Source organism: Rhinoraja longicauda, chromosome 17 (genome assembly GCF_053455715.1).
Source record: "Rhinoraja longicauda isolate Sanriku21f chromosome 17, sRhiLon1.1, whole genome shotgun sequence".
NCBI lineage: Eukaryota > Metazoa > Chordata > Chondrichthyes > Rajiformes > Arhynchobatidae > Rhinoraja > Rhinoraja longicauda.
In genome coordinates this window covers 45,997,274-46,024,170 of record NC_135969.1, presented here as the reverse complement: position 1 = coordinate 46,024,170, position 26,897 = coordinate 45,997,274, and the positions used below count along the sequence as shown (strand labels likewise).

The following is a 26,897-nucleotide window of genomic DNA, read 5'->3' as shown; positions in this document are numbered from 1 at the left end:
AGATGAGTGAACCAGAAGGATACCTGCGATATCATGGCTCGATCTTTTCAGAAGTGGAATATTATAAATCGATAATTTTAAGACTATAGAATGCTGATTAAACTATTACAGGTCAACCACTCCTTTCATTCAAGAGACATTATGGTAATTGGTGGATTTGGCAGGAATGATGTACGATTGAATCATGAACATCATTACCTTGGCCCCAACTATAATCATAAGACCAAGCGTGCAGGGATGAGTAAAATATACTAAGTTTAATTCTTGATTTAACAGAAAGAAAATTTATATGAAGCAAAGCACAAAAGACACAAAACTCGATTAAAAAGGTTTTCTACTTCGTATCAAGTAGCTCATTTACAACTATCCAGACTTTCTTTTACATCATTACAAAACCTACCTTTTTTGAAGCGGGAGAAACATTCTCAAGTACATAAAATAGAATTTTAACGAGTGCTCCATTTTCTTGAAGCTAAATGCCTATGATTTGGGATTATAAACAGGAACGTGCTTGTCACATAATGCTGGGCGTCCCCTGATTATATCAGCTGCCTTCTCGGCCAACATGATTGTGGGGGAATTCAGGTTGCCGCTCACTACACTGGGCATGATGGAGGAGTCGACCACTCTCAGGTTCTCCAGCCCGATCACCTTGGTCTCTGGGTCGACCACTGCCATGGGGTCTGAGGCTTGCCCCATTCTACAGGTGCAGGAAGGGTGGTAAGCACTGTCGGCCTTTTCCCTCACAAAAGCATCGATCTCCTTGTCCGACTGCACATGGCTGCCGGGTGTTATTTCTGGACCACGGAACTTATCAAAGGCCTTTTGGGCAAAGATCTGCCTGCTCAGCTTCACCGATTGGCGGATTTCCCTGACGTCACTTTCTGCAAAATGAATAATTGTTTTAGTAATGCAAGTTACAACTGAGAGTAATTTAGTGCAAATCCATCACACATGCAGAGTTAGCATTTCATGATCAATACATGCAGAATTCCACATCTCAAACCTGAAACATTTACAAATGCGTGCTGTAGCTTTATGTTGAAAAGTTAGACGCTACACAAGACATTGGCGAGGCCTTATTTGGAATATTGTGTTCAGTTTTGGTCATCCTCCCATAGCAAAGATATTTTTAAACTTGAAAGGGTACAGAGAAGATTTATGAGGATGTTGCCAGGACTCAAGGCCCTGAGCTACAGGGAGAGGTTGGGCAAGCTAGAACTTTATTCCTTGGAGAGCAGGAGGATGAGGGGTGGTCGTTTGGAGATGTATAAAATCATGAGAATAGATACGGTGAATGCACAGAGCCTTTTACCCAGAGTAGGAGAATCAAAAACCAGAGGGCATAGGTTTAAGATAAGAGGGAAGATTTAATAGGAACCTGAGGGGCAACCTTTTCACACAGAGGGTGGTGGATATATGGATTGAGTTGAGGCAGGTAGTATAACAACATTTAAAAGACATTTGGACAGGTACATGGAGAGGACAGGTTTAGAGAAATGGGCAAAGGCAAGCAAATGTGACTCATGTAGATGGGGCATCTTGGTTGGCATAGGCAAGTTGGGCCGAAGGGCCAGTTTCCATGCTGCATGACTGAATACAGGGAACCAGGAGAGAAAATGGGTATTTTGTTGAATCGTAAATAAAGATGACATCAAATATTACCTGTGGACAAGTAGTTGGGTTCCAGAATGGGGTGATCTTTTGGATTTGCACTCCTGAGTTTCAGCCAGCCCACACTCGTGGGTCTCATTGGGCCCACATGGACCTAACAAAAAGTTACATTGACGTTTTAAATTGTGATTGAGTTACTGGGTGATAACTTCCACTTATTTTGGTCCTTTACGCTGTACTTTATCCTGCACAAAAGGCTAAAGTAAACTAACAAAAAACACAATACCGGAAGAACTCAGTGGGTCAAGCAGCATCTGTGGAAGCAAGAGGTGTGTGGAAGTGTCTTCATGTATGCTGAGGTAAAACTGAGTGTCAGTACCCTCTGTCTGCATTGATATTTGAGGTTTATGCTGTCAGAGCTGACATAGTGATTGGATTTGAAAATCCAGGTAATGATGATTAAGGTGAAATCCTGATGGTGTAGGCAGTGAACAGAATTTTAGTGTCAGATATTATAAGAAAATAACTGCAGATGCTGGTACAAATCGAAGGTATTTATTCACAAAATGCTGGAGTAACTCAGCAGGCCAGGCAGCATCTCAGGAGAGAAGGAATGGGTGACGTTTCGGGTCGAGACCCTTCTTCAGACTGATGTCGGTACGGCGGATAAAGTAGTGAGCGGAAGGTTGTTAATTTGTCTTTTTTTAATGTTATGGAGTTTTGTTTCGTTTAGAGATACAGCGCGGAAACAGGCCCTTCAGCCCACCGAGTCCACACCGACCAGCGATCCCCGCACATTAACACTATTCTGCACACACTAGAGACCATTTACACATACACCAAGCCAATTAACCTACAAATCTGTATGTCTTTGGAGTGTGGGAGGAAACCGAAGATCTCGGAGAAAACCCACGTGGTAACGGGAAGAAGGTCCAAACTCTGTACAGACAGCACCTTAGTCGGGATTGAAGCCGGGTCTCTGGCGCTGCAAGCGCTGTAAGATCGCAACTCTACTGCTGCGCCACCGTGCCGCCGTTTTAAATACAAGAACAAATGGTGGACATAAAAACGATGAAAAAATATCAAAATCAGCCAGTGATTCAATTAATTTGCACAAGGATGCATGGTCAATCCATACAGGAGGGGCAAGTTTCTATTTGGTGTACCAGCAACCTGTGACACAACCTTTCCTCTACCACCACCTCCCTGTGGCTTTGGCTGCACCCTCCTCTGTAGAGAGGACAAGTATCATGAGCTTACATCATACCACAGCCATGCCCTGCTGGCCTCTGCAAGAGGACACTATTCCTCCACTCTCTGTCTTTGTCATCTCCAAATGGTTATAAAATAATTTTAGATCCAATTTATTGTATTTCTTCCCTTTCTCCATGCACCAACCCCCATAATCTTGTACAAAAAGGTCACCCCTCAGCCTCCCACACTCCAAACAGAAAAGTCTCACCCTGCCCAACCTCTCCCTGTAACTCAAGCCCGGGTAACATCCTGGTGAATCTCTTCTGCACCCTTTCCTGTTTAAAAGCCTAAGCCCAAAGGTCGGCCTTGGCTCAATGACACCACCAGAGCCCTAAGAAGGGAGTGCAGAAAATCAGAACGGAGGTGGAAATGTGACAAGCTTCAAATTTCCTTCGAAGTTCTGAGAAACAATCTTCTCAAATACCAGGAAGCAGTAAAGTCTGTGAGAGCACAATACTTCTCCGACCTTATCTCCAAAAACTCTCATAACTCCAAGGTCCTATTTAGCACTATTACCTCTGTCATATGTCCCGCCCCCAGTACCAGCTTAGTTGGGTCCCCTGCTAAGAGCGAAGAATTCGCTAAATTTTTCACCAGCAAAGTTGAGAACATTAGAATGAACATTTCCCCTCCCACCCGTGACCTAGCTGTCTCACTAGTCTGTTCATCTAAATTGGACTGTTTCCAACCCGTCACTATATCCTCCCTTGCAAAGCTTGTCTCCGCTATGAAACCTGCAACCTGCCCCCTTGATCCTGCCCCCACTGCCCTTCTGAAGGATGTCATTGCAATAGCCGGTCCCAGCATCCTCTCTATTATCAACAGTTCTCTGGCCACTGGCACTGTTCCAACCTGTTTCAAGCACGCGGTGGTCCAGCCCCTACTGAAAAAACCTAACCTAGACCCCACCTTGCCTAGCAACTACAGACCCATTTCCAAACTGCCATTCCTGTCAAAAGTCCTTGAAAAGGCAACTCTAAACCAATTAGTGCCCTACCTACACCAAAACACCATCCTGGAAAGTTTCCAGTCAGGTTTCAGAGCCCACCACAGCACAGAGTCTGCCTTGTTGAAGGTACACAACGACCTGCTTCTCGCCATCGACACCGGCGACTGTGCAATCCTGCTCCTTCTCGACCTCAGCGCAGCGTTCGATACAGTGGACCACACCATCCTTATTGACCGTCTCCGGTACGCGGTTGGCATTGATGGCACTGCCCTGAGCTGGTTCGTTTCCTACCTCAAAGATAGGAATTTCGCCATCAACATAGGCAGTTATTCCTCTTCTCCAGCTAGCCTCTCCTGCGGAGTTCCACAAGGCTCCATCCTAGGCCCCATTCTCTTCTCTCTATACATGCTCCCCCTTGGCCAAATCATTCAAAGGCACGGCATTTCTTTCCACTGCTATGCCGATGACACACAGCTTTACCTCCCCCTGAAACCCAACAACCGGTCAAATTTAAACAGCCTCTTACACTGCTTCGAGGACATAAAATGTTGGATGGCACAGAACTTCCTCCAATTAAATGAGAGCAAGTCTGAGGTCATCCTATTCGGCCCCCCCGACTCCATCAAATCGATAACAGGCAGTCTTGGAAGCCTATCCTGCCTAGTCAAACCGCATGTCAAAAACCTCGGCGTGATATTTGACTCTGCATTAAAGTTTGATAAGCAAGTCAACGCTGTGGTAAAAGCCAGCTTCTTCCAACTTCGAACCAAAGCTAAAATCAAACTTTTCCTCCAATTCGACGACACAGAAAAAAATCATTCACGCTTTCATTTCCTCCCGCCTAGACTACTGCAACTCCCTATACACTGGGATCAGCCAATCATCCCTGTCCCGCCTGCAACTGGTCCAAAACGCCGCAGCGAGACTCCTGACGGGTACCCGTAAAAGGGACCACATCACGCCGATTCTGGCCTCTCTCCACTGGCTCCCTGTATGGTACAGAATCAACTTCAAGCTCCTCCTATTCACATATAAAGCCCTAAATGGACATTCCCCCCCCTACATCAAAAATCTTCTAACCCACCTCTTCTAACTCCAGGTCCCTCAGGTCGGCCGACTTGGGGCTACTCATTATCCCGCGGTCTAGGCTTAAGCTCAGGGGTGACCGCGCTTTTGCGGTTGCAGCTCCTAGACTGTGGAACAGCATCCCTCTCCCCATCAGAACTGCCCCCTCCATCGACTCCTTTAAGTCCAGGCTCAAAACCTATTTCTACTCCCTAGCGTTTGAGGCTCATTGAGGAGGCGCTGTGAACTGTTTTGAATGTGCTGTTATGTTTGTGTGCTACTGTATGTTTCATTTTTTCCTTAGTACCTAAACAGATGTACAGCACTTTGGTCAACGTGGGTTGTTTTTAAATGTGCTATACAAATAAAATTGACTTGACTTGACTTGACTTAATGACAAACACAAAATGCTGGAGTAACTCAGCGGGACAGCCTGACCCGCTGAGTTACTCCAGAATTTTCTGTCTACCTTCAGTGTAAACCAGCATTTGCAGTTCCTTCCTACAGATTTCACCAGCTTAATGGCATCCTTGCTGTAGCTGGGCGACCAGAACTGCACACAGTGCTCCAGGTATGGTCTCACCAACGATTCGTACAGCTGCCTCACAATATGCCAAGTATGTACTGCACACCCTTCCAGAGAATCCATGGGGTGTTAATTACAAACTGCTGACTCCTTGAAAAGAACAGTGGACTCAAGGTTATAATTGATAAAAACTTAGGCAGAACTGTGAACAACAATCCCTTAATAGGACAAAGGTAGTGAGGTAATACGTGGCCCCTGGGGTCATGGCCAACAGACGGTTAATAGTTGTGAGCCAGTAAGAAGTGCCCTCATTGAGATTGATAGCAGAATTGTCTTAGATAAAAAAGCATTTAAAGTCTTGTCGATAAGAAAGCTTTTTATCAGCTGTATAGTCTTTTAGCCGTGTTCTGCAGGTCTTTTACTTTGTCCCATCTTCACTATTAAAAAACAGCACCGGGATAAGTGCTCAAACAAAAAAATCAAAGCCAAAGCCAATGTAGTATGTAAACTGTTTGTATGTAAACAGTAGTATGTAGTATGTAAACTGTTTGTACTGCAATCAACAACAGGATATGTACAAAATGTGTGGGAATGAACTGCAGATGCTGGTTTAAATCGAAATTAGATACAAAATGCTGGAGTAACCCAGCGGGACAGGCAGCATCTCTGGAGAGAAGGAATGGGTGGCGTTTTGGGTCGAGACCCTTCTTCAGACAAGATATGTACAAGCTGTGAATACAGATACCTTGGCACGGGGGATTAAAGCACATTCTAAACTCACCAATGCAGGCAAATGTGCCAAACACCACCTTCACCACCCTGTCCACCTGACTCCACTTTCAGGGACTCATGCTCCTGTACTCCCACACCTCTCTGCCCTGCAACTCTCCAGGGCTCTACCAGAACCCATGTGAGTCAGGAAGGGGATTATTTATTTGTTTTTTCCAAGTTTTTGGAAAATGTGGTTGTTGTTTGTGTTTTCGAGTGGCGTTTGGAAGTGTCTGGTGCAGCTGCCAACTGAGCAGTTGAGAGGCCGTGCATGAGGTACAAGGTCTCACCTGATAAGCCTCTTCGGTGGGCGTGGCCCTGCCGTGGTCGTTCACCTGCGAGGGCAGGAAATGGAACTGAATGTCGGGGTGCTGCACTTCATGGCTGCTTCGGATAAACCCACCCGTTTCCAGGTGGGAGGTGGCCCCCTCACCTGCAGACAGCAACATACACTGCAGTCAGTCACTTTATAAACCCACCCGTTTCCAGGTGGGCGGTGGCCCCCTCACCTGCAGACAGCAACATACACTGCAGTCAGTCACTTTATTTCATCAGTACAAGTGTTAGGGGTTATGGGAAAAGGCAGGAGAATGGAGTTAGGATGGAAAGATAGATCAGCCATGATTGAATGGCCTAATTCTGCTCCTAGAACTCATTAACTTTATGCAGGAAGAAGAACACTTGTTGATACAACTATAACATTCTGATAGTCCGCACACTGAGGCTGGGTTGGTGGCCGTTCCTCTAATTTCATCGACACACGTTTATTCTTTCCCATGTTGCACAAGTCCTGATTTTGCCTGTGAACACAGGCCGGGTTTAAAGGGAGCAATAATGGGCCAGTGCAGGAGATATGGGGTGGGTGCGGAGGATATGGGGTGGGTGCGGAGGATATGGGGTGGGTGCGGAGGATACGGGGTGGGTGCTGTGGACCCGGGGTGGGTGCGGGGGATACGGGGTGGGTGGATGGGTGGGTGTAGGGGGCCTGGGGTGGGTGAGTGCATGGAGTCAGGGCCATGTGGTGACTGACACTTGTCAAAGCAGATTCATTTCAGTTCAGATCAGTTGGTCGTCACACACAGGGGGGAATGACTTTCCATGTTGGCATGAAGCTGAGAGTAAACAGGGTACATAGTCCAGATGGATTAATCTGATGATACAATTACTGATAAACAAATCAACAGGAGTGCCCTGGAATACTTAAGAGCAATAGCAGAATGAGGCAGAGTTGAGAGTGAGTACGTGACAGCACATGGGGAAGGGCAAGTCTGGTCGCCCTTCTTGTCTGAATGTCTGAGCTCTCAGGCTGCTGTATCACTGACCCGAACAAACATCCCAAGCAGATAGTGAACGGTGTCGAAAGTATTGCCCAATAACTAAATAATCTAAAGTAAACAAAACATGGTAAACAAGTGAGATATTGGATCTGGTTTGAAAGCTCAAACATATTTCCACTGGCACCTGATAGTAGTGAATGCTGTGGGATCCATCTCTAGTCTACCTGCTGATGGAGTCAGGTCATGACAAATAACAACTCCAACAATGGAGAGAAACCTGGGACCAAATGGTGGAGCTGCCTCCAACGAGACTGTGCGAGCAGCTGAACCTGCAGCAGTGCAGCAGTGCAGCAGTGCAGCAGTGCAGCAGTGCAGCAGGTCAGGGTGATCACAGGTGGACCACATCATCTTGTCTCTTCCACAGAGGTCACAGCACCACAGGAGAAAGACCACAAGACTTTTACCTGTGAATTTCCACAACCATTCCAGGCCAATCTGGATCATCTTGATGGGTTTTTGGGATTTGTACAGCGTGACAGGCTCTTTACACTGCTGCTGGATATACAGTTCCAGGTGATCCTGAAGGTTCTGGCCCACACCTGGAAACAAGACCTTTCTTTCAGGTGAGAAATTCCAACCACCCCACTGTACCAATCATCTCTAGTATGTGGCTGATATCAGAGTTCCACATTCCCCCCCCCCCTGCTCCTTTTCCCACCTTATCCTCATCTCCCACCCCAGAGTCCTGCATTTCCCTTTATCCCCCCTCTTTCCCCTTCTCCTTCCCACCCACAGCCCTCCCTCTTTCTTTACATTTCCCCTCTCTCCCCTCCTTATCCGGCACCCTTTTGTCTTTTTTTCATCCCCAGCCTGTTTCTTACTCCACCCATCTGCCAAGCCAATCACCCCCCTCACCTCTATCCACCTATCACTCGCCAGGCCTTGTCCCACCCCCACCCCTCATTTCCAGCTTTCTTCCCCCTACTCCATCAGTCTGAAGGATCCCAACCTGGACTGTGATCTATCCATACCCTCCACAGATGCTGCCTGACCCGCTGAGTTCCTCCAGCAGTTTGTGTTTCGCTCAATGATTTCAGATTAACCAATTCAATCCCTTGGTTTTTGTTGAACAGCTTGTCGGTTACCTGGACGATGACAAACAACGGGGATTCCCAGAGCTTTCAGGTCATCGGCATTACCCACCCCGGACAGTAGAAGCAGCTGGGGAGAGTTGATGGAGCCACCACTCAGGATCACTTCCTTGGTGGCATATACCTGGGAACATAAACCAGCTTCCTCAGTCCAGGTAAGCAATCCTTCAATACTCCAAACCAGAAGTATATCTGGTACACATCTGTAAATATTGATTATATATTTAGAAGCAGTGACACAAGACTCACTCTAGAACATAGTGCAAACTAACTCCACAGCTTTGGAATGTACTGGGATTTACAGCAAGCTTCTCGATGACTGCACAGCACACCTGGCGATGGAGGGAGGGTGATGAATGTCTTTTAAATGTTGTTATAGTCCCTGCCTCAACCATCTCCTCTGGCAGCTCATTCCATGTACACACCACTCTCTGTGTGAAAACGTTGCCCCTCAGGTTCCTACTAAATCCTTCCCCTCTCACCTGGAGACAGCAATTACAGGTGAAAAACAGACTCATATTTAAGTCATTCTGAATGGAATGGAAGTGACAAAGCTGCCACAACTGGAGCAGCCATGTGGTTACATCAGTCTGCTTCACCCATAGACATAGGGTAATCAACCACAAGCAGAGATGGGGTATATGTAACCGATTCTCTGGAACTAATGCTATCTGAGTTTAAATTATATCAATGTAGCCAAAGGATTTGTCTAGAGGTTGGTGTGTAAATGTTTAATTATATTTGGAATTAGAGGACAAGTATCCAATGGATTCTTCAAGCTGAAAGGAAACGTTACTGAACACTCCTCTCCCATGGGGGGCTGAATGGCCTGCTCCTGCACTGATTTTCTATCCCTGATTTCTACAAACAATGCACATTATGTCATCAAAATAAATCTGATAAGTTTCTTGAACAGAGAGGCGCTTTGCAAAAGATAGATGGTGGGAGACATATTCTTTGCGGTTATTGTTAATTCCTGGAACTCCTTCCCGATAACGTTTGGGATTCAGAGCATTCCCCAGCATGCCCCAACAGCCTCACTCACCCCATCCCAATGGCCTGCTGTATCCGACACCTCCCGCCCGGCTCCCCACCATCTGCAACTGGAAAGAAGGCAAACTCCTTGTCCATTACCTACATATGCATGTGCCTGTGTAAAAGCCTGTTGAACATCACGATCCTATCTGCCTCAATCACCACACCCAGCAGCAAGTTACAGTCACTCACCACCTGCTGTGTAAAACGCTTGACCCACACACATTAAAGCATTGGCCCTCTCATCTTAAAGCTTTGCCCTCTGGTACACTAAATAAATATAATGCTAGGGTACCTTTTTTGTTAATCCACCTTGAACGTATTCAACACCAATGGCCTTGGTGCCATCAAATAAAATCTTGGTTACAAAGGTTTTCACTTCTGTTGTTAAGTTGCTTCGTGAAATGCTGGGGCGTAAATAGGCACTGGCTGAACTCCATCTCTGGCCTGCAAAACACCAGGGTTTGGATTCAACATAACAAGCCAACTAGGGAAATTGCAGGGGTTAATTATAGACATAATGCCCAACAAAAAACTGTAAACATCACAAACTTTGATTAGCTTGAGAGGCATGTTTGTATTATAATGAAATTCCTTAAATTAAATATACTTCACAATAAGCTGAATTTATTTTAAATGGGTTTGCATGTAATTAATACCACAGGTGATTATTTAGAATCAATTACATGATAAAATGTAATATATTTCTGCAATATTGCACCAACAGTGATATAGAGACAAAGGCAACTTCTCTGGACATGGAACACAGATCGGTGACGCTTCCTTCAGCTTGAGAACCTTCTTCAGACCTGTCTCCTTTTATGTCCTTTTGCCTGTGATATTATTGTGTCTGAAAATGTGGCCCCATAACAATCTGGAGTTACCAAAGTTTAGACATCTGAGGATTACTTCATTATTTCATTGATGGTCGATTCTATTTCAAACAGATGGTGTGGATAGATCTCAAATAAGATAGACAGTATCTGCAAATTGAAATTGATGCTAAATTATCGGGATGTGGATGAAATTTCATCCAGGTTGCCCATCGTCACAAGCAATGTCAACCGCCTGGCTCTCTGCTACTGTGCCTGAGAGGGCAAACACCAAACTAAAGGGACAGGCTCAATGCACACCTGATTTACCTTCGCATTACACTTGCCTACATACTGACATTCAAAAGTAACCTGAACAAGATAAATACCCAGCAAAATGTAAGGCCACATGAGATTCAAGCTGGCTATTTGAATGCAAAATTAGCTTGGCAATAGGAGGCAGAAGGTCATGTTGGACAGATGGTCTTCCCATTGGAAGCCTGTGACCTGCGCTGGGATCCAAGTAGTTTATCACATACATGGACAACTTGGCCGTGAATGAAGGAGGTGTGCTTAGTCAGTTTGCGCTTGACAAGAGAGTTGGTGAGGTTGTGGACAGTAAGGAACGATGTCCAAGCCTACACCGGGAGGCTACACTGCCCAGAAGGCTGGGCTGAGCAGTAGCAGATGGAATTTAATCTGGAGAAATGAGGTGAAGCAGAACATACAGTAAATGTTAGGGGGCTAAGGAATGTTGAAGAACAGAGAAACCCAGGAAATCCTTAGCTCCCTGGAAATGGTGAGATGCATAGCTCGAGTGGTGAAGGCAGCATATGGCATGCGTGCATGCATGCATGCATGCCTGCACAGGTCATGGCAGAGAATATTATGATTGGGACATTATGTTGGCAGTTTCCAAAATGTACAGCAGGCAGAGAGCATGGATTATTGTGTGCAATTCTGGTGGCCACCTTGGAGAGAGTGCTGAGAAGAACCACAAAGTGCTGTCTGGATTGGAGAACGGTAATTGTGGGGAGAGAGTGGATAGGCAAGGCTTGTTTTGCCTGGAATGAATAAGACAATGGGTGGACTAATGGAGTCATATAAAATTATAAAAGACATAGGCAGGGTAGATCATCACATTTTCATCATAAGGATATGAAAAACAAGATGGAATAAGAATCAGAAGGGAGGAAGGAGTTTGCAAGGGGATTTGAGTGGAAAGTTTTGCTTTTACAGAGTGGCTGATGTCCAGAACACCCAGTGTAGGTGTTGGAGGCAGATACGATCATGACGTTTGAGATGCATTTAAACAGGTACTTGAATGAGCCAGGCATATAAGGACATGGCTGCAGTGCAGGCAGGTCTGGCGTCTGGTGTTGGATGTCAATCTGTTCCTTGTCAGAGTGAGGTGCAGCAACTGGGATTCGAGCTGCGGCAACATCAGTGGGTCTGCTTTAACATTGACTGGCCGATTCAGAGCTTGTGTGCACGGAGAGCAAGACATCTCCCTGCACCTGGGATTGAGGTGCAGCTTAAAGCACTGGCTCAACTCTCACTCACCAAGTTCAAAGGCAGATGTCAGCTTCACAAAATGCCCTGACTTAGCTTAAACATGCAAACATTCAACTAATAAAATCAATATTAGATAGATTGCTTTATGTTGCTAAGATGGATCTGCAACAACAGCAAACCAGCAGCAGCTGATGCCAACCAAATAGCAGACTACAGCTCACCTTCCACTCACACCCCACGCTGTAAATACTCGATTAATGATCTTTGGCAGCTTTAAAAGGCAATACAGTCAAAGATGTCACCTATATCAAGAATATAAAATAACTACAATGATTCTAGGAAAAGATTATCAGTCATTGCAAAACTAATCTAGATAAGAAGTCAGTTACATAATTTTTGTCCCTTTCTTCCTTCAAGAAATGGTAGCATAAGGAAGCTAAATATTTTGCACAGATACAATCATGACACCAAACTCCCTATCAATCGAAAGGCCAAAAGTGGGTGGAATCAGCCTTCACACTTCCACGGTCCTGGAGATTGGACCCATCGTCTGATTGTTCACTGACTTCACAACTGAGACTGAACAAGAGCTGCTCCAACTCCGTCCTTAGATCAAATGCAAACTCCAGCATGGACCAAGGCAAGGTATTTTACTGTGTATTTGACAAGATAATACAAAGGCTGAAGCCTTACCTGTGGTCCTACGGCAGAATTCATTTCTTCACCAACAATACCACGCCTATCTCTGATCTTTTGGAGCTTGGAGACCGGACTCAAGAACAGCTTCATCCCCTCTATTACCAGGCTTCCGAACGGTCCTCCCATAAGCTAGAGTACTGTCTGATTCACCTCTACCCCATTGCGGACATTGGACTTTTCCATGCTGAGAAACTATATTTTGCATTCTGGTATTTTTCTCTTCACTTGACCTGTTGCACTTATATTGGGCTCGATTGTATTTATGTGTAGTGTTATCTGATTTGATTAGATAGCACAAACACAAAACCTTTTCACTCTGACAATAACAAACCAATACCAATGCAGATAGTTTTGCTCCACTCCTTTGCTCTATGCCTCTTCCCATTTCAGCAACAATTGCCCAACTCTAGTCTCTCCTTCTCATCTCCGGCTGAAATTCTTACTGATGGCCTTTCTTACTTCTATCAGGCCTCATTCCAATCCACTTTTGGATAACTTTGAAGTTCTACCCTAAATGTGAGCGTATCCAATCTTCTACCATGCATGTCTCCACTCACACCGACTGTGCCTCGTGTGTGTACTTGCTGAACTCATTCCCAGCTGACTGTTTCCAAATTGACTTTCCAATTCCCATTCCTCCATCTGAATCCACCTGCTCTCATATACCACACCATCTTTAATCATCGGCAGATCTCAGGTGGTTAGAATTGGTCAGAACATTTTCTCCACCCTGACCCTCAACACTGGTCCCCGTCAGGGCTGTGTGCTCAGTCCCCAGCTCTAGCCCTGTACACTCTTGACCGCCACCAAGTACAACTCCAATGTCATCTTTATGTTCACTGATGATACTAATGTTTCAGCCGGATTGACAACGATGAGATGAAGTACAGGAAAGATGGGGAACCCAGTGTCGGAACAATAACCTTGACCTTAGCATCACAAGAGGAAAGAACTGGTTGTTGAACTAACAAAGTGAGGGGTGAACGCAATCCTGTCTTCATCAAGGGAACTGCTGTAGTGATAGTCGACAGCTTAAGGTTCCTTGGCAGCTATATCACCAGTACTCTGATAGGAAGCTTCTCAGCCTGGTGTGGCCACTGTTAGTTACTGACCGCCTGAAGCTGCAGAAAGTGGTGAACACAGCCCAGTCCATCGGGCTCGGCACTTCCTCCCATCCAGTCCACCCTCATGGTGCGATGAATCTGGAGGGCTGGAAGTATCCTCAAGGATGCCTGTCACCCTGGCCATTCCCACTTCTCTCTTCTACCATCTGGGAGAAGATACAGGTGCTTGAAAACTCTGACATCCAGAATTAAGAACAGCTTCTTTCCCATTGCTCTCAGACTCCTGGACTAGTCACATCTTTGTCACATCTAGTCCCATTGCTCTCAGACTCCTGGACTGGTCACATCTTTCACATCCCCTTCCTGGAGATGCTGCCACATACTCTCACTCTGTTTTGTACGCGTCATTGTATTTCATTCCCACAAGCCAATCAAACTAGGTTTAAATGTTCCTTCAAGAAAAATATCGATTTAATATAAGTAAGAACTACTAAAGCAAGGCTCCTGTCTGACTTACAGATGATTGCAAAAGATCCCCTATTTTTTGTCAAAAAGGAATGGAAAATGGTCTGCCTGTTCTGGCCAAGAGCTGTTCTTCAGTCAATGCCAATGAAGCTGATTAAATAGTCCTGTGTATCGGTCTCTGGGCTCCTGCCATGCATCAATTAGCTGCTCTGTGCTATACTTGTTTACACTTCAAAACCAGTTAACTGGCCAAGGAATGTTTCAGGACATCTTGAAATCCTGAATGATGTCGTAAAAAACATTCTTGGCTTATTGTTATCATATCATATCATCATATATATACAGCCGGAAACAGGCCTTTTCGGCCCTCCAAGTCCGTGCCGCCCAGCGATCCCCGTACATTAACACTATCCTACACCCACTAGGGACAATTTTTACATTTACCCAGCCAATTAACCTACATACCTGTACGTCTTTGGAGTTCTTTAATAATTTCAAGTAGCAATCACAGAATTATATTTTGGTAACAAGACAGCTATTTATTCACTTGTGTTTAAGGCTGGAATGAAAACACTTTGCTTCCAATATCATTGGTGATTAACGATGGACTCACACAACTTCACGGTCTTGCACTGTAATACATCAACAAGTCACGATTTATTTATTTCAGGAAATGTCCAAATTAAGACACCAGAACATCGCCATAGCACTGAAGAAGGGAAGATGCCAAGTTTTTGACTGAGAGGTTTGTTTCGGTTTATTATTGCCACGCGTAGCGAGGTACAATGAAAAGCATCCAGAGCCACTATAAACGGAGGAGAGAGGAAGGAGTATCTAGGAGCTCTAAGTGCAAGAGTTCCTAACTCCAATGGTTGACCCCTCACAACAGATCCACAGTTATTTCAGCTACATGAGCACGACAAAGGTAGAGTGGTCAGCACTGGAGCCACACTGAGACATCCCAACTGGCAAATGAAGACAGCTACTGCCGTTGTCATGTGAAGTGCCCCCAAATTACACATTGCACGAGAATGTCAGTGAAACGTGACTGATCATAGGATCACCTTCCCCGGCTGCATTTCCATGCCAGCAACTTTCAAATAATGTCAGTAAAATTAGCTTCTCAATGCGGCTTTGCAAAAGTGCTGCTGAGAACTGGTATTAACACTTTCTCATGAGTTGTTTGAAGGGGGACCTCATTGAAACTTACTGAATAGTGAAAGGCAGAGATAGTCGATGTGGAATGGATGTTTCCACTGGTGGGAGAGTCTAGGACCAGAGGTCAGAGCCTCAGAATTAAAGGGAGGCTCTTTTAAAAAGGAAGTGAGAAGGAACTTCTTTAGTCAGAGGGTGGTTAATCTGTGGAACTCATTGCCACAGAGGGCTGTGGAGGCCGTCAGTGGATATTTTTATGTCACAGAGACAAATTCTTGTTCAGAACATGTGTCAAGAGCTATGGGGAGAAGGCAGGAAAATGGGATTAGGTGGCAGAGATCACCCATGATTGAATAGTGGAGTGGACTCGATGGGCCGAATGGCCTAATTCTAGTCCTATCACTTGTGAACTTGTTATTGTTTTGCAAGTATTAAAGGGTTCGCCAGATTTGGTGTTGTATTTGATTCATTTTGTTTCAACACAAATATATCAAACATTTTCTGCACCTTTTCACATTTACAAGAGTGTTAAATTAACTTTCTGCCAATTCTTCAAATTATGTAATTGTGCAAAATAAGTGGCACATTAAAAGCAAGTAGTAATACCTTTGTAAATGGTCATATCCATCCAGCCAACTCCCTCCTGCTGGAATCCATTCATGTCATCAGTAAAGGGGTAGCCGGCTTGCTGCCCTGCCTCTAGAAAGGCCACGTGGAGAGGGTGCTTGGCCTTGGTTCGGGAGACGTGCAGTGGTCCGTCCCCTCCCCTGTAGCGGTCAGACCCCAGTTCATGGCACTGCGCTTTCCTAAAGTATGGAAGGCAGTGTGCGTAATCCCAGCCAGCGGCACCCTGATTCTGCCAACGATTGTAATCCTCTGCGTGCCCGCGGATATACACCATCGCATTCAGAGACGAGGAGCCTCCCCAAACCCTGCCGCGGGGCCAGTACATCACACGGTTGTTCATGTGCCTCTGAGCTGTGGTGTGGTAATACCAGTTGTACTTATCATCACACAGATTGTATATCAAGGCCGCTGGCATATGGATTTTCCACAGGAGTCGCTTGCTGCTCAACAGTGTGTCTTTAGGTCCTGCTTCTAGAAGGAGCACCGAATCAGCAGAGTCTTCAGTAAGGCGCCTAGCCAACACACAGCCAGCAGAACCTGCACCCACAATTACATAGTTGAACGCTGGTGTCTTTGAAGCATAGTTTTTGGACAGCGTTTTGAAATTCTGGTGCTGCAGTGACCTTGTTACCAAAATGCTTGCCGCATTGGTTTTTGCGAACCCAATTAATCTATTCATGGTTCTTGCTGTGAGCTGTACACGTACTAGAACTGCTCTGGAAGAGTAGAACACCTTTTCTGTTCTGCTTTACGTTGCCTCGATGTGCTAGTCTTGCCGATTTTTTTTGTTTGGTTGCAGGTACAAAGTACAGTGATAAGTACCGAAATTGTTGCTCTTGGCAATCTAAGGTGAGATCAAGAGAATCATAGAATCATTCAGTCACAGAGTCACTCAGCATGGAAACAGGTCCTTTGACCCAACTTATCCATACCTAACAAGATGCCCCATCAAATCTAGTCACAATTGCCTGCATTTGACCCATGTTACTCTGAAACTTTCCTATCCATGTACCTGTCCAAATGCTTTTTAAATGTTGTTATTGTACATGCTTCAACCACCTCTTTTGGCAGCTTGTGCCATATATGTACCATCCTCGAGTGAAAAAGTTGTTCCTTAGGCTCCTATTCAATCTCTCCCTTCAACCTGTGCCCTCTAATTCCTGATTCCCCACCACTGGTAAAATACCATGCATTCACCCTATAATCATCTAAGGATGATTATAAAATCGCCCCTCAATCTCCCCTGCTCCAAGGAATAAAATCCTGGCCTGCCCATCCTCTGCCTGCATTGCGAGCCCTTCAACATTCTCATAAATCTTTTCTGCACTCTTTCCAGCTGAATGGCATCTTGACTAGAGCTGGGTGACCAAAACGGAATACAATACTCCAAGTGCAGCCTCACCAACATCTTCTACAATTGCAACATGCCTATGTCTCTATTGAATGTCCTCACTGATGAAGGCCAGTATGCCAAAAGCCTTCTTCACCAAGCTGTGCTTCTGTGACGCCAGTTTCAGGGAACCATGTACTTGAATTTCTCGGTCCCTCTTTTCTACAGTATGGGTGGCAGTGGCGCAGCAATGGAGTTGCTGCCTTACAGACCTGGTTCAATCCCGACTCTGGGTGCTGTCTATATGGAGTTTGTACATTCTCCCTATGACCACATGGGTTTTCTCCGGGTACTCTGGCTGCCTCACACATTCCAAAAACATACTGCTTTGTAGGTTAAAGGTAGAGACAAAATGCTGGAGTAACTCAGCGGGTCAGGCAGCAAGTCAAGTCAAGTCAAATTTATTTGTCACATACACATACACGATGTGCAGTGAAATGAAAGTGGCAATGCCTGCGGGTTGTGCACAAAAAGAATTACAGTTACAGCATATAAATAAAGTTAATAAGTTACTATTAGTGTCGACAAAAATTTAGTCTCTGGGGTTATAAAAGTTGACAGTCCTGATGGCCTGTGGGAAGAAAATCCGTCTGATCCTCTCCGTTTTCACAGCGTGACAGCGGAGGCGTTTGCCTGATCGTAGCATCTGGAACAGTCCGTTACTGGGGTGGCAGGGGTCTGGAGAGAAGCAATGGGTGACGTTTCGGGTCGAGACCCTTCTTCAGACTGAACGTTTCGGGTCGAGACCCTTCTTTAGACAGCTTTGTAGGTTACTTGGCTTCTGGAAATTGTACAATTTCTGGACAGGGAGAATGTACAAACTCTGTACAGACAGCACCCGTAGTCAGGATTGAAGCCTGGTTTTAGGCGCTGTAAGGCAGCAACTCCACTGCTGCGCCACCATGCCACCATCACCCGCTGTTTCCCAACATCAAGCCAAATATTTATCCAATTAGCTAGCTCTCCCTAGTAATCCTCTAAATATTGGTCCATGGCACTCTGGCAGTCCCAATCTCGGCTCGAAGGGCCGAATGGCCTACTCCTGCACCTATTTTCTATGTTTCTATCTGTATTAGGAAAGTTAAATAAAATCCACTGCCATGACCACTCCATTTCTTCACATTCATCAAACATGATAAATATCTTATACAAAACAAAAATCAAATAAAACATGCATAATACAGAATTCATGATTAAACAGAAGTGACTGGGATTTGTTAAGTATTTAAAACAATTGGGTCTATTAGGAGTTCAAAAAAGAAAGATTGTTTGGAATCATGATCAGCTGCTGTGATCAAAATATTAAATACAAAAATAAAGAGCATTAAAGGTGAACAGTTCAGTCAGTCATTGCCTTGCCTAGGCAGTGGGCATTTTGATGAGACACGCAGTTATCGCTGGGTAGTGCGGTCACTGCCAGTCTCAGTAACCAAAGGTCAGTGCAATTATGATTTGTGCTAGGTACTCATTACCTCAAACAGTTAGAAATTTCATTTTACAGCACCCAATTATTTCTCTGCACACAAACGTTTTATTCTTACACCTTTCCAATGAATTACAAACGTCATTGCTGTAAATAACTGCCTTTTCATAATTTCCACCTGCCAAAACTTCAGTGAATCATTCATTTTCAACGGTAGATTTTGAATTACAAGAATAAAATGCAGCTTCAACAATTACTTATTTTGTTCAAGTTTATTTCTTCTGATTTCGTTTTTAGAATCAGTCATACAACAGGGAAACAGGCTCTTTGGCATAACTTGCCCATGCCGACCAACATGCCCCATCTACACTAGTCCCACCTGCCTGTTTTTGGCCATATCCCTTCAAACCTATTCTATCCATATACCTGTCCAAAGATTTTTTAACGTTGTGATAGTACCTACCTCAACTACCTCCTCTGGCAACTCGTTCTAGATACCTACCACCCTTAGTGTAAAAACGTTGCCTCTCCGGTTCCTGTTAAAATTTTCCCCCTTCATCTTAAGCTTATGTCCTCTGATTCTTGGTTCCCCTACTGTGGGTAAAAGACTGCGCATTCAAAGTCAACCATAGAATAATACTTGTTTCCCAGAGTCACAGATAGAACATACTGTTCCTTCAAGGAGACAATAGAATCAATCATGTTTGAGAAATCTTTCCAACAAATCTAACCATAAGGAAATGCTCTACAAATCATTCAAAAGTGTAAAATCTTTCATTCTACAAATAAAGCTGAGATAAGAGATGAGGGGAGTGGTGGAAGGATGTTTTCCTGATTGGAAATCTGTGACTAGTAGTGTACCGTGGGGATCAGTGCTGGGACCTTTGCTGTTTGTGATATCTATTAACAGCCTGGATGTGAATGTAGGAGCAATGATTGGTAACTCTGCGGTTAGTGGTGGTGTGGATTGCGAGGAACGTTATCTGAGGCTACACCAGGTTATGGAGCAGATGCAAAGTGGGAAGGACATTGGCAGATGGAATACTATCCCAACAAGTGTGAGGCGATGCATTTTGGGAAGTCAGAGTGAGACATATACTGTCAACTGCAGGATGTTAGGGAACGCCAATGAACAGAGCGACCCTAGGATTCAAATCCAGAGTTCTATGAAAGTGACAATGCAGGTGGACAGGGTGGTGAAGAAGGCACATGCATGCTTGCCTTCAGAGATCCAGGAGAATATAAAAGCTGGCACAATACATTGGAACTTTACAAATCATTGATAAAACTGCACTGGAGTACCACGTGGAGTTCTGACTGCCACACTGCATGAAGAATGTGGTTGCACCGGAGAGAGTGCAGAGGAGATTCACCAGGACACCGTCTGCATTACCTGGAGCACTTTAGATATGGGGAGAAATTGGACATGCTGGACTTGTTTGCCCCGGCGCTGGGGAGGCTGAGTTATGACTTGATAGAGAGATGTAAAATTGTAAGAGGCCTGGGTAGGGTAGTCAGAATCGTTTCCCTAAACGTCACGATAGAACTTTATTTATCCCAGGGGGGAAATTGATTTGCCACCAGTCATAAACCACAAGAATCATGAAATTAACGATGAGTGCAAAGTCCAGGATTTGGGATGTGCAAAGATTGGGATGGGGAAGGGGGGGGGGGTGGGGGAGTCCGTCTACCCACGACAGAAGGGGGAGGAGTTGTACAGTTTGATAGCCACAGGAAAAAAGGATCTCCTGTGGCGTTCTGTGCTGCATCTTAGTGGAACCAGTCTGTTGCTGAAGGTGCTCCTCAGGTTGACCAGTGTGTCATGGAGGTGGTGAGCTGTATTGTCCAAGATGCTCCGCATTTTGAGGAGCATCTTCCCCTCCAAGACCATCTCACGTGAATCCAACTCCGCCCCCAGGACGGAGCCAGCCTTCCTGATGAGCTTGTTAATTCTGTTGGCATCTGCGGCCTTCGCCCTGCTGCCCCAGTACACAACAGCGAAGACGATGGCACTGGTCACCACCGATTGGTAGAACATCTGCAGCATCTTACTGCAGACATTGAATGAGTGGAGCTCCCTCGAAAAGTACAGCCGGCTCTGTCCCTTCTTATACATCGCCTCAGCGTTCCTGGACCAGTCCAATTTACTGTCCAGGTAAACTCCAAGGTACTTGTACTCCTTGGTAAACTGCACATCCACATCATTGAAGGAGGCAGGGGACAGGGGTGTTCCTCTCCTCCTAAAGTCCACCACTAAAACTTCTTTGTCTTCTCGGTGTTCAGCTGCAGGTGATTCAGCCCATACCACTCAACAAAGTCGTTGACTACATCTCTGTATTCAGCTTCCCTCCCCTCACTGATGCAGCCCACAATTGCAGAGTCATCTGAAAACTTCTGCAGGTGGCAGGGAAGAGTATCAAATGGTAGGGGTATCAAAAACTAGAGGGCACCGTTTTAAGGTGAGAGGAAGGAATTCTAATGGGGGCGAGTTAGTTACTATGTTTAATAGACCTGGAAGAACATTTCTGTGCTCTGACAGCTTCTTGACTACAGTGTACTCCAGGAAGAAAGAGATGGGACAAAAGGAATCAGCCCTTCACATAAACTGTGGGTTAAGGTCCCAAGTGCCTGTCGGGTTTGTAATGTCCAAAGACAGGATCACAGAAATGTATAGCCGAGGAGGTGTAGCCATTTGGCTCATTAAAATCAATGCCAAACAAATACATAGCGATCCAGCCACATTGCCCCTCCCTCTTGCTCTGCAACCCAGCACCTCCATTGCTCTGTAACCCGTCCAAGTTCAAAGTTCAAAGACACTTTATTTGACCCCATGGGGCAATTTACAAAGGCACATAGAGTAGTACAAAAACTATTGGGGGGGGGGGGGGGGGGGGGGGATTAGTGGGGGGAGGGGATTAGCAGAGTGAGCAGCGGGACGGGGTGGTTGGGAGTTGAGGTGCTGAACAGCCTTGGGGACAAAGGTTGCCCTTCTCCTCTGTGTCCCACAGCCTGGGCAGTGAAGCCGGCGTCCTGAGGGGAGCCACTCAAACGCAGACAACAGGACGTGCGAGGGGTCCTGTAACATCCTGCCAGCTCACCTTCGCATCTGCTGGTCGTATAGGGTGGAGAGGACTCTGACAGGGAGTCCAATAATTTTGGAACAGAGTTTGGCTGTGCTCTGCAGGCGATTTCTGTTCTGAAGGCTGATGGAGTGGAACCAGCAGGTGAAGGAGAACATGATGATGTTCTCAATGAAGGAGGAGTAAAACGTTAAGAGGATGTCCTTGCTGACCCCAAAGGAGTTGAATGTGCTGTTAGTGTAAGAAAATAACTGCAGATGCTGGTACAAATCGAAGGTATTGACTTCAGGAAACGGGGCTTCCCCTCTTCCATTATAGATGAGGCTCTCACTAGGGTCTCTTCTACATCCCACAGCTCCGCTCTTGCTCCCCCTCCCCCCATTCGTAACAAGGACAGAATCCCCTTCGTTCTCACCTTCCACCCCACCAGCCAGCGGATCCAACAAATCATCCGCCAACATTTCCGTCACCTACAACGGGACCCCACCACTGGCCATATCTTCCCATCCCCTCCCCTTTCTGCGTTCCGTAGAGACCGTTCCCTCCGTAACTCCCTGGTCCACTCGTCCCTTCCTACCCAAACCACCCCATCCCCCGGGCACTTTCCCCTGCAACCGCATGAGATGCAACACCTGTCCCTTTACCTCCCCCCTCAACTCCATCCAAGGACCCAAACAGTCTTTCCAGGTGAGACAGAGGTTCACCTGCACCTCCTCCAACCTCATCTATTGCATCCGCTGCTCTAGATGTCAACTTCTTTACATCGGCGAAACCAAACGCAGGCTCGATGATAGCTTCGCTCAACACCTTCGCTCAGTCCGCCTTAACCAACCTGATCTCCCAGTGGCTGAGCACTTCAACTCCCCCTCCCACTCTGACCTTTCTATCATGGGCCTCCTCCAGTGCCATAGTGAGGCCCACCGGAAATTGGAGGAACAGCACCTCATATTTCGCCTGGGCAGCTTGCAGCCCAGTGGTATGAACATTGAATTATCCAACTTTAGATAATTCCTCTGTCCCTCTCTTCCACTCCCCCTTCCCAGATCTCCCACTGTCTTTCTGTCTTCACCTATATCCTTCCTTTGTCCCACCCCCCTGACATCAGTCTGAAGAAGGGTCTCGACCCGAAACGTCACCCATTCCTTCTCTCCTGAGATGCTGCCTGACCTGCTGAGTTACTCCAGCATTTTGTGAATAAATACCTCTGAATGTGCCGTTTAGTTCGTTTAGTTCATTGTCATGTGCACTGAGGCACAGTGAAAAGCTTTTGTTGCGTGCTAAGCAGAGTATTTTACTACGTGTCTAACAAGTACAAGTCTTTTGGATAGGCACGTGGATATGCAAGGAATGGAGGCATATGGTTTAGGGCTTAGGGTTTAACTTGGCATCATGTTTGGTACAGACATTGTAAGCTAAAGTGCCTGTTCCTATGCTATACTGTTCTATGTTCATATCTGAACTCCTGCTCTTACTGCCTAGATTATGATCAGTTTCACAACGGGACATACAATTTGCTTTAAAAAAGTTTTCTTTGAGAAACATCTGGAAACAGCGAGGCAGGAAGGGGGGCTTGGGGCCTCAGCAACTAAAGGCAGGTCACCAGTATGGAGCAAATTAATTCAGGCGTGATCAAGAACATAAACCTAAAGATATACTCTACAAATTGAGAGGGAGAAGGGAAAATCGGATGTGTCAGAATTACAGTATAGTAAAGGGGATTACAGAGGCATGAGCTGGCCAGAATTGACTGGAAGAAGGCCCTAGCAGGGAAGACAGTGGAACAGCAATGGCATGTATTCCTGGGAATAATGCAGAAGTTGCAGGATCAATTCATCCCAAAGAGGAGGAAAGATTCCAAGGGGAGTAAGAGGCACCCGTGGCTGACAAGGGAAGTCAAGGACAACATAAAAATAAAAGAGCAGAAGTACAACAAAGCAAAGAAGAGTGGGAAGCCAGAGGATTGGGACTCTTTTAAAGAGCAACAGAAGATGACTAAGAAGGCAATACGGGGAGAAAAGATGAGGTACGAGGGTAAACTAGCCAATAATATAAAGGAGGATAGTAAAAGCTTTTTTAGGTATGTAAAGAGGAAAAAAATAGTCAAGGCAAATGTGGGTCCCTTGAAGACTGAAGCGGGGGAATTTATTATGGGGAACAAGGAAATGGCAGACGAGTTGAACCGGTACTTTGGATCTGTCTTCACTAAGGAAGATACAAGCAATCTCCCAGATGTTCTAGTGGCCAGAGATCCTAGGGTGACGGAGGAACTGAAGGAAATCCACATTAGGCAGGAAATGGTGTTGGGTAGACTGATGGGACTGAAGGCTGATAAATCCCCAGGGCCTGATGGTCTGCATCCCAGAGTACTTAAGGAGGTGGCGCTAGAAATTGTGGACGCATTGGCGATAATTTCCCAATGTTCTAAAGATTCAGGATCAGTTCCTGTGGATTGGAGGGTAGCTAATGTTGTCCCACTTTTTAAGAAAGGAGGGAGAGAGAAAACGGGAAATTATAGACCAGAGTCTGACATCAGTGGTGGGGAAGATGCTGGAGCCAATTATAAAAGACGAAATTGCGGAGCATTTGGATAGTAGTAACAGGATTGTTCTGAGTCAGCACGGATTTACGAAGGGGAAATCATGCTTGACTAATCTTCTGGAATTCTTTGAGGATGTAACTAGGAAAATTGACAGGGGAGAGCCGGTGGATGTGGTGTACCTTGACTTTCAGAAAGCCTTTGACAAGGTTCCTCATAGGAGATTAGTGGGCAAAATTAGAGCACATGGTATTGGAGGACGGGTACTGACATGGATAGAAAATTGGTTGACAGACAGAAAGCAAAGAGTGGGGATAAATGGGTCCCTTTCAGAATGGCAGGCAGTAACTAGTGGGGTACCGCAAGGCTCGGTGCTGGGACCGCAGCTATTTACAATATACATTAATGACTTGGATGAAGGGATTAAAAGTAACATTAGCAAATTTGCAGATGATACAAAGCTGGGTGGTAGTGTGAACTGTGAGGAAGATGTTATGAGGTTGCAGGGTAACTTGGACAGGTTGTGTGAGTGGGCGGATGCATGGCAGATGCTGTTTAATGTGGATAAGTGTGAGGTTATCCACTTTGGTGGTAAGAATAGGAAGGCAGAGTATTATCTGAATCGTATCAAGTTAGGAACAGGGGAGGTACAATGAGATCTGGGTGGCCTAGTGCATCAGTCACTGAAAGGAAGCATGCAGGTACAGCAGGCAGTGAAGAAAGCCAATGGAATGTTGGCCTTCATAACAAGAGGAGTTGAGTATAGGAGCAAAGAGGTCCTTCTGCAGTTGTACAGGGCCCTAGTGAGACCGCACCTGGAGTACCGTGTGCAGTTTTGGTCTCCAAATGAGAGGAAGGATATTCTTGCTATTGAGGGCGTGCAGCGTAGGTTTACTAGGTTAATTACCGGAATGGCGGGACTGTCATATGTTGAAAGACTGGAGCGACTAGGCTTGTATACACTGGAATTTAGAAGGATGAGAGGAGATCTTATCGAAACATATGATTATTAAGGGGTTGGACACGTTAGAGGCAGGAAACATGTTCCCAATGTTGGGGGAGTCCAGAACAAGGGGCCACAGTTTAAGAATAAGGGGTAGGCCATTTAGAACTGAGATGAGGAAAAACTTTTTCAGTCAGAGTTGTGAATCTGTGTAATTCTCTGCCTCAGAAGGCAGTGGAGGCCAATTCTCTGAATGTATTTAAGAGAGAGCTAGATAGAGCTCTTAAGGATAGCGGAGTCAGGGGGTATGGGGAGAAGGCAGGAACGGGGTACTGATTGAGAATGATCAGCCATGATCACATTGAATGGTGGTGCTGGCTCGAAGGGCTGAATGGCCTCCTCCTGCATGTATTGTCTATTGTCTATATAAATCTGGAAAAACTTGGACAGCTCTGTGGAAAGGGAAGCAGTCAATGTTAGAGCCAGCAAATATGGGGCCAAACGCGGGCAGATCGGACTAGGGAAGATGGGCCACCTTGGCCAGCACGGAGAAGTTGAGGCGAAGGGCCACTTTCCATGCTGTACGACTCTTTAACTGATTCTTCCTCATTCCTGGTCAAGAAGTCGACTTGTTTCTCTTTCCACAGATGCTGGCTAAATTCTTCCCGCATTTTCTGTGGTTTTTGTTTGTTGCAGATTCCAACATCTGCAGTTTTGTATAAAGTAGAAACATGTTTTCCAGAGAAACTGCCCTGACACGCCGATTTACAGCAGCACTTTGTGTGTTTATCTGCAGTTTTATTTGTTTACCAGAAACCTGAGGACGTGTATGGCAGAATCAAGCGGTGCTGGGTTGTGGAGCTGCAGAAAACACAGCGGAGGGGAGGTCTTGGAGACGTTTAAAACAAATGTGAGGATTTCGACCAGAAACGTGAACGTTATTTTAATCCCAACCAGTTGAAGAGTTGCAAGAATTTGTGTTCCGAGTCCAGAATGTTATATTAAAGTGGGAATAAATGTGACCATTTACACAGCGGCAGCCGCGAGGAGAAAATGAGGCGGTGGCGGCTCTCCCCAGAAACATTCCCCTTCTCCCTGCGGGACCTGCCATATGCCCAGCTCTCCCACTCACCCCCCCCCCCCCGCAATCACCCCCCCCCCCGCAATCACCCCCCCCCCCCCCCGCAATCACCCCCTCCCCCGCAATCACCCCCCCCCCCGCAATCACCCCCTCCCCCGCAATCACCCCCCCCCCTCCCCGCAATCACCCCCTCCCCGCAATCCCCCCCCCCTGCAATCACCCCCCCCCCGCAATCACCCCCCCCCCCCGCAATCACCCCCTCCCCCGCAATCACCCCCTCCCCGCAATCACCCCCCCTGCAATCACCCCCTCCCCCCCGCAATCACCCCCTCCCCCGCAATCACCCCCTCCCCCGCAATCACCCCCTCCCCCGCAATCCCCCCCCCTGCAATCACCCCCTCCCCCCCGCAATCACCCCCTCCCCCCGCAATCACCCCCTCCCCCGCAATCACCCCCTCCCCCGCAATC

At 46.1% G+C, this 26,897-nt stretch overlaps 1 protein-coding gene across 2 annotated transcripts; it reads right to left on the bottom strand.

Moving 5' to 3' along the window:
- Nucleotides 1-268: 268 nt before the first annotated feature.
- Nucleotides 269-26,379, bottom strand: chdh (choline dehydrogenase). Of its 2 annotated transcripts, none has more exons than XM_078414637.1 (8): nucleotides 26,159-26,379; nucleotides 15,956-16,820; nucleotides 9,935-10,086; nucleotides 8,599-8,728; nucleotides 7,918-8,052; nucleotides 6,467-6,609; nucleotides 1,666-1,768; nucleotides 269-884 (listed from the first exon to the last, which is right to left on the bottom strand). In XM_078414637.1, the coding sequence occupies exons 2-8, from the start codon at nucleotides 16,653-16,655 to the stop codon at nucleotides 481-483; spliced, it is 1,767 nt and encodes a 588-aa protein (XP_078270763.1). In that variant the 5' UTR covers nucleotides 16,656-16,820; nucleotides 26,159-26,379; the 3' UTR covers nucleotides 269-480. The 2 variants fall into 2 exon arrangements, with proteins under 2 accessions (XP_078270763.1, XP_078270764.1); XM_078414638.1 differs by lacking the exon at nucleotides 26,159-26,379 and adding an exon at nucleotides 25,884-26,131.
- Between the last annotated feature and the right edge of the window lie 518 nt (nucleotides 26,380-26,897).

Bases quoted from the DNA above. Each gene is read 5' to 3' on its own strand.
- chdh (XM_078414637.1), bottom strand. From the start codon at position 16,655: ATGAATAGATTAATTGGGTTCGCAAAAACCAATGCGGCAAGCATTTTG. The intron at 10,087-15,955 runs GTATTACTACTT...GGTGTTTTGCAG, and splicing joins GGATATGACCATTTACAAAG to GCCAGAGATGGAGTTCAGCC. The intron at 885-1,665 runs GTAATATTTGAT...TTCATTTTGCAG, and splicing joins ACCCAACTACTTGTCCACAG to AAAGTGACGTCAGGGAAATC.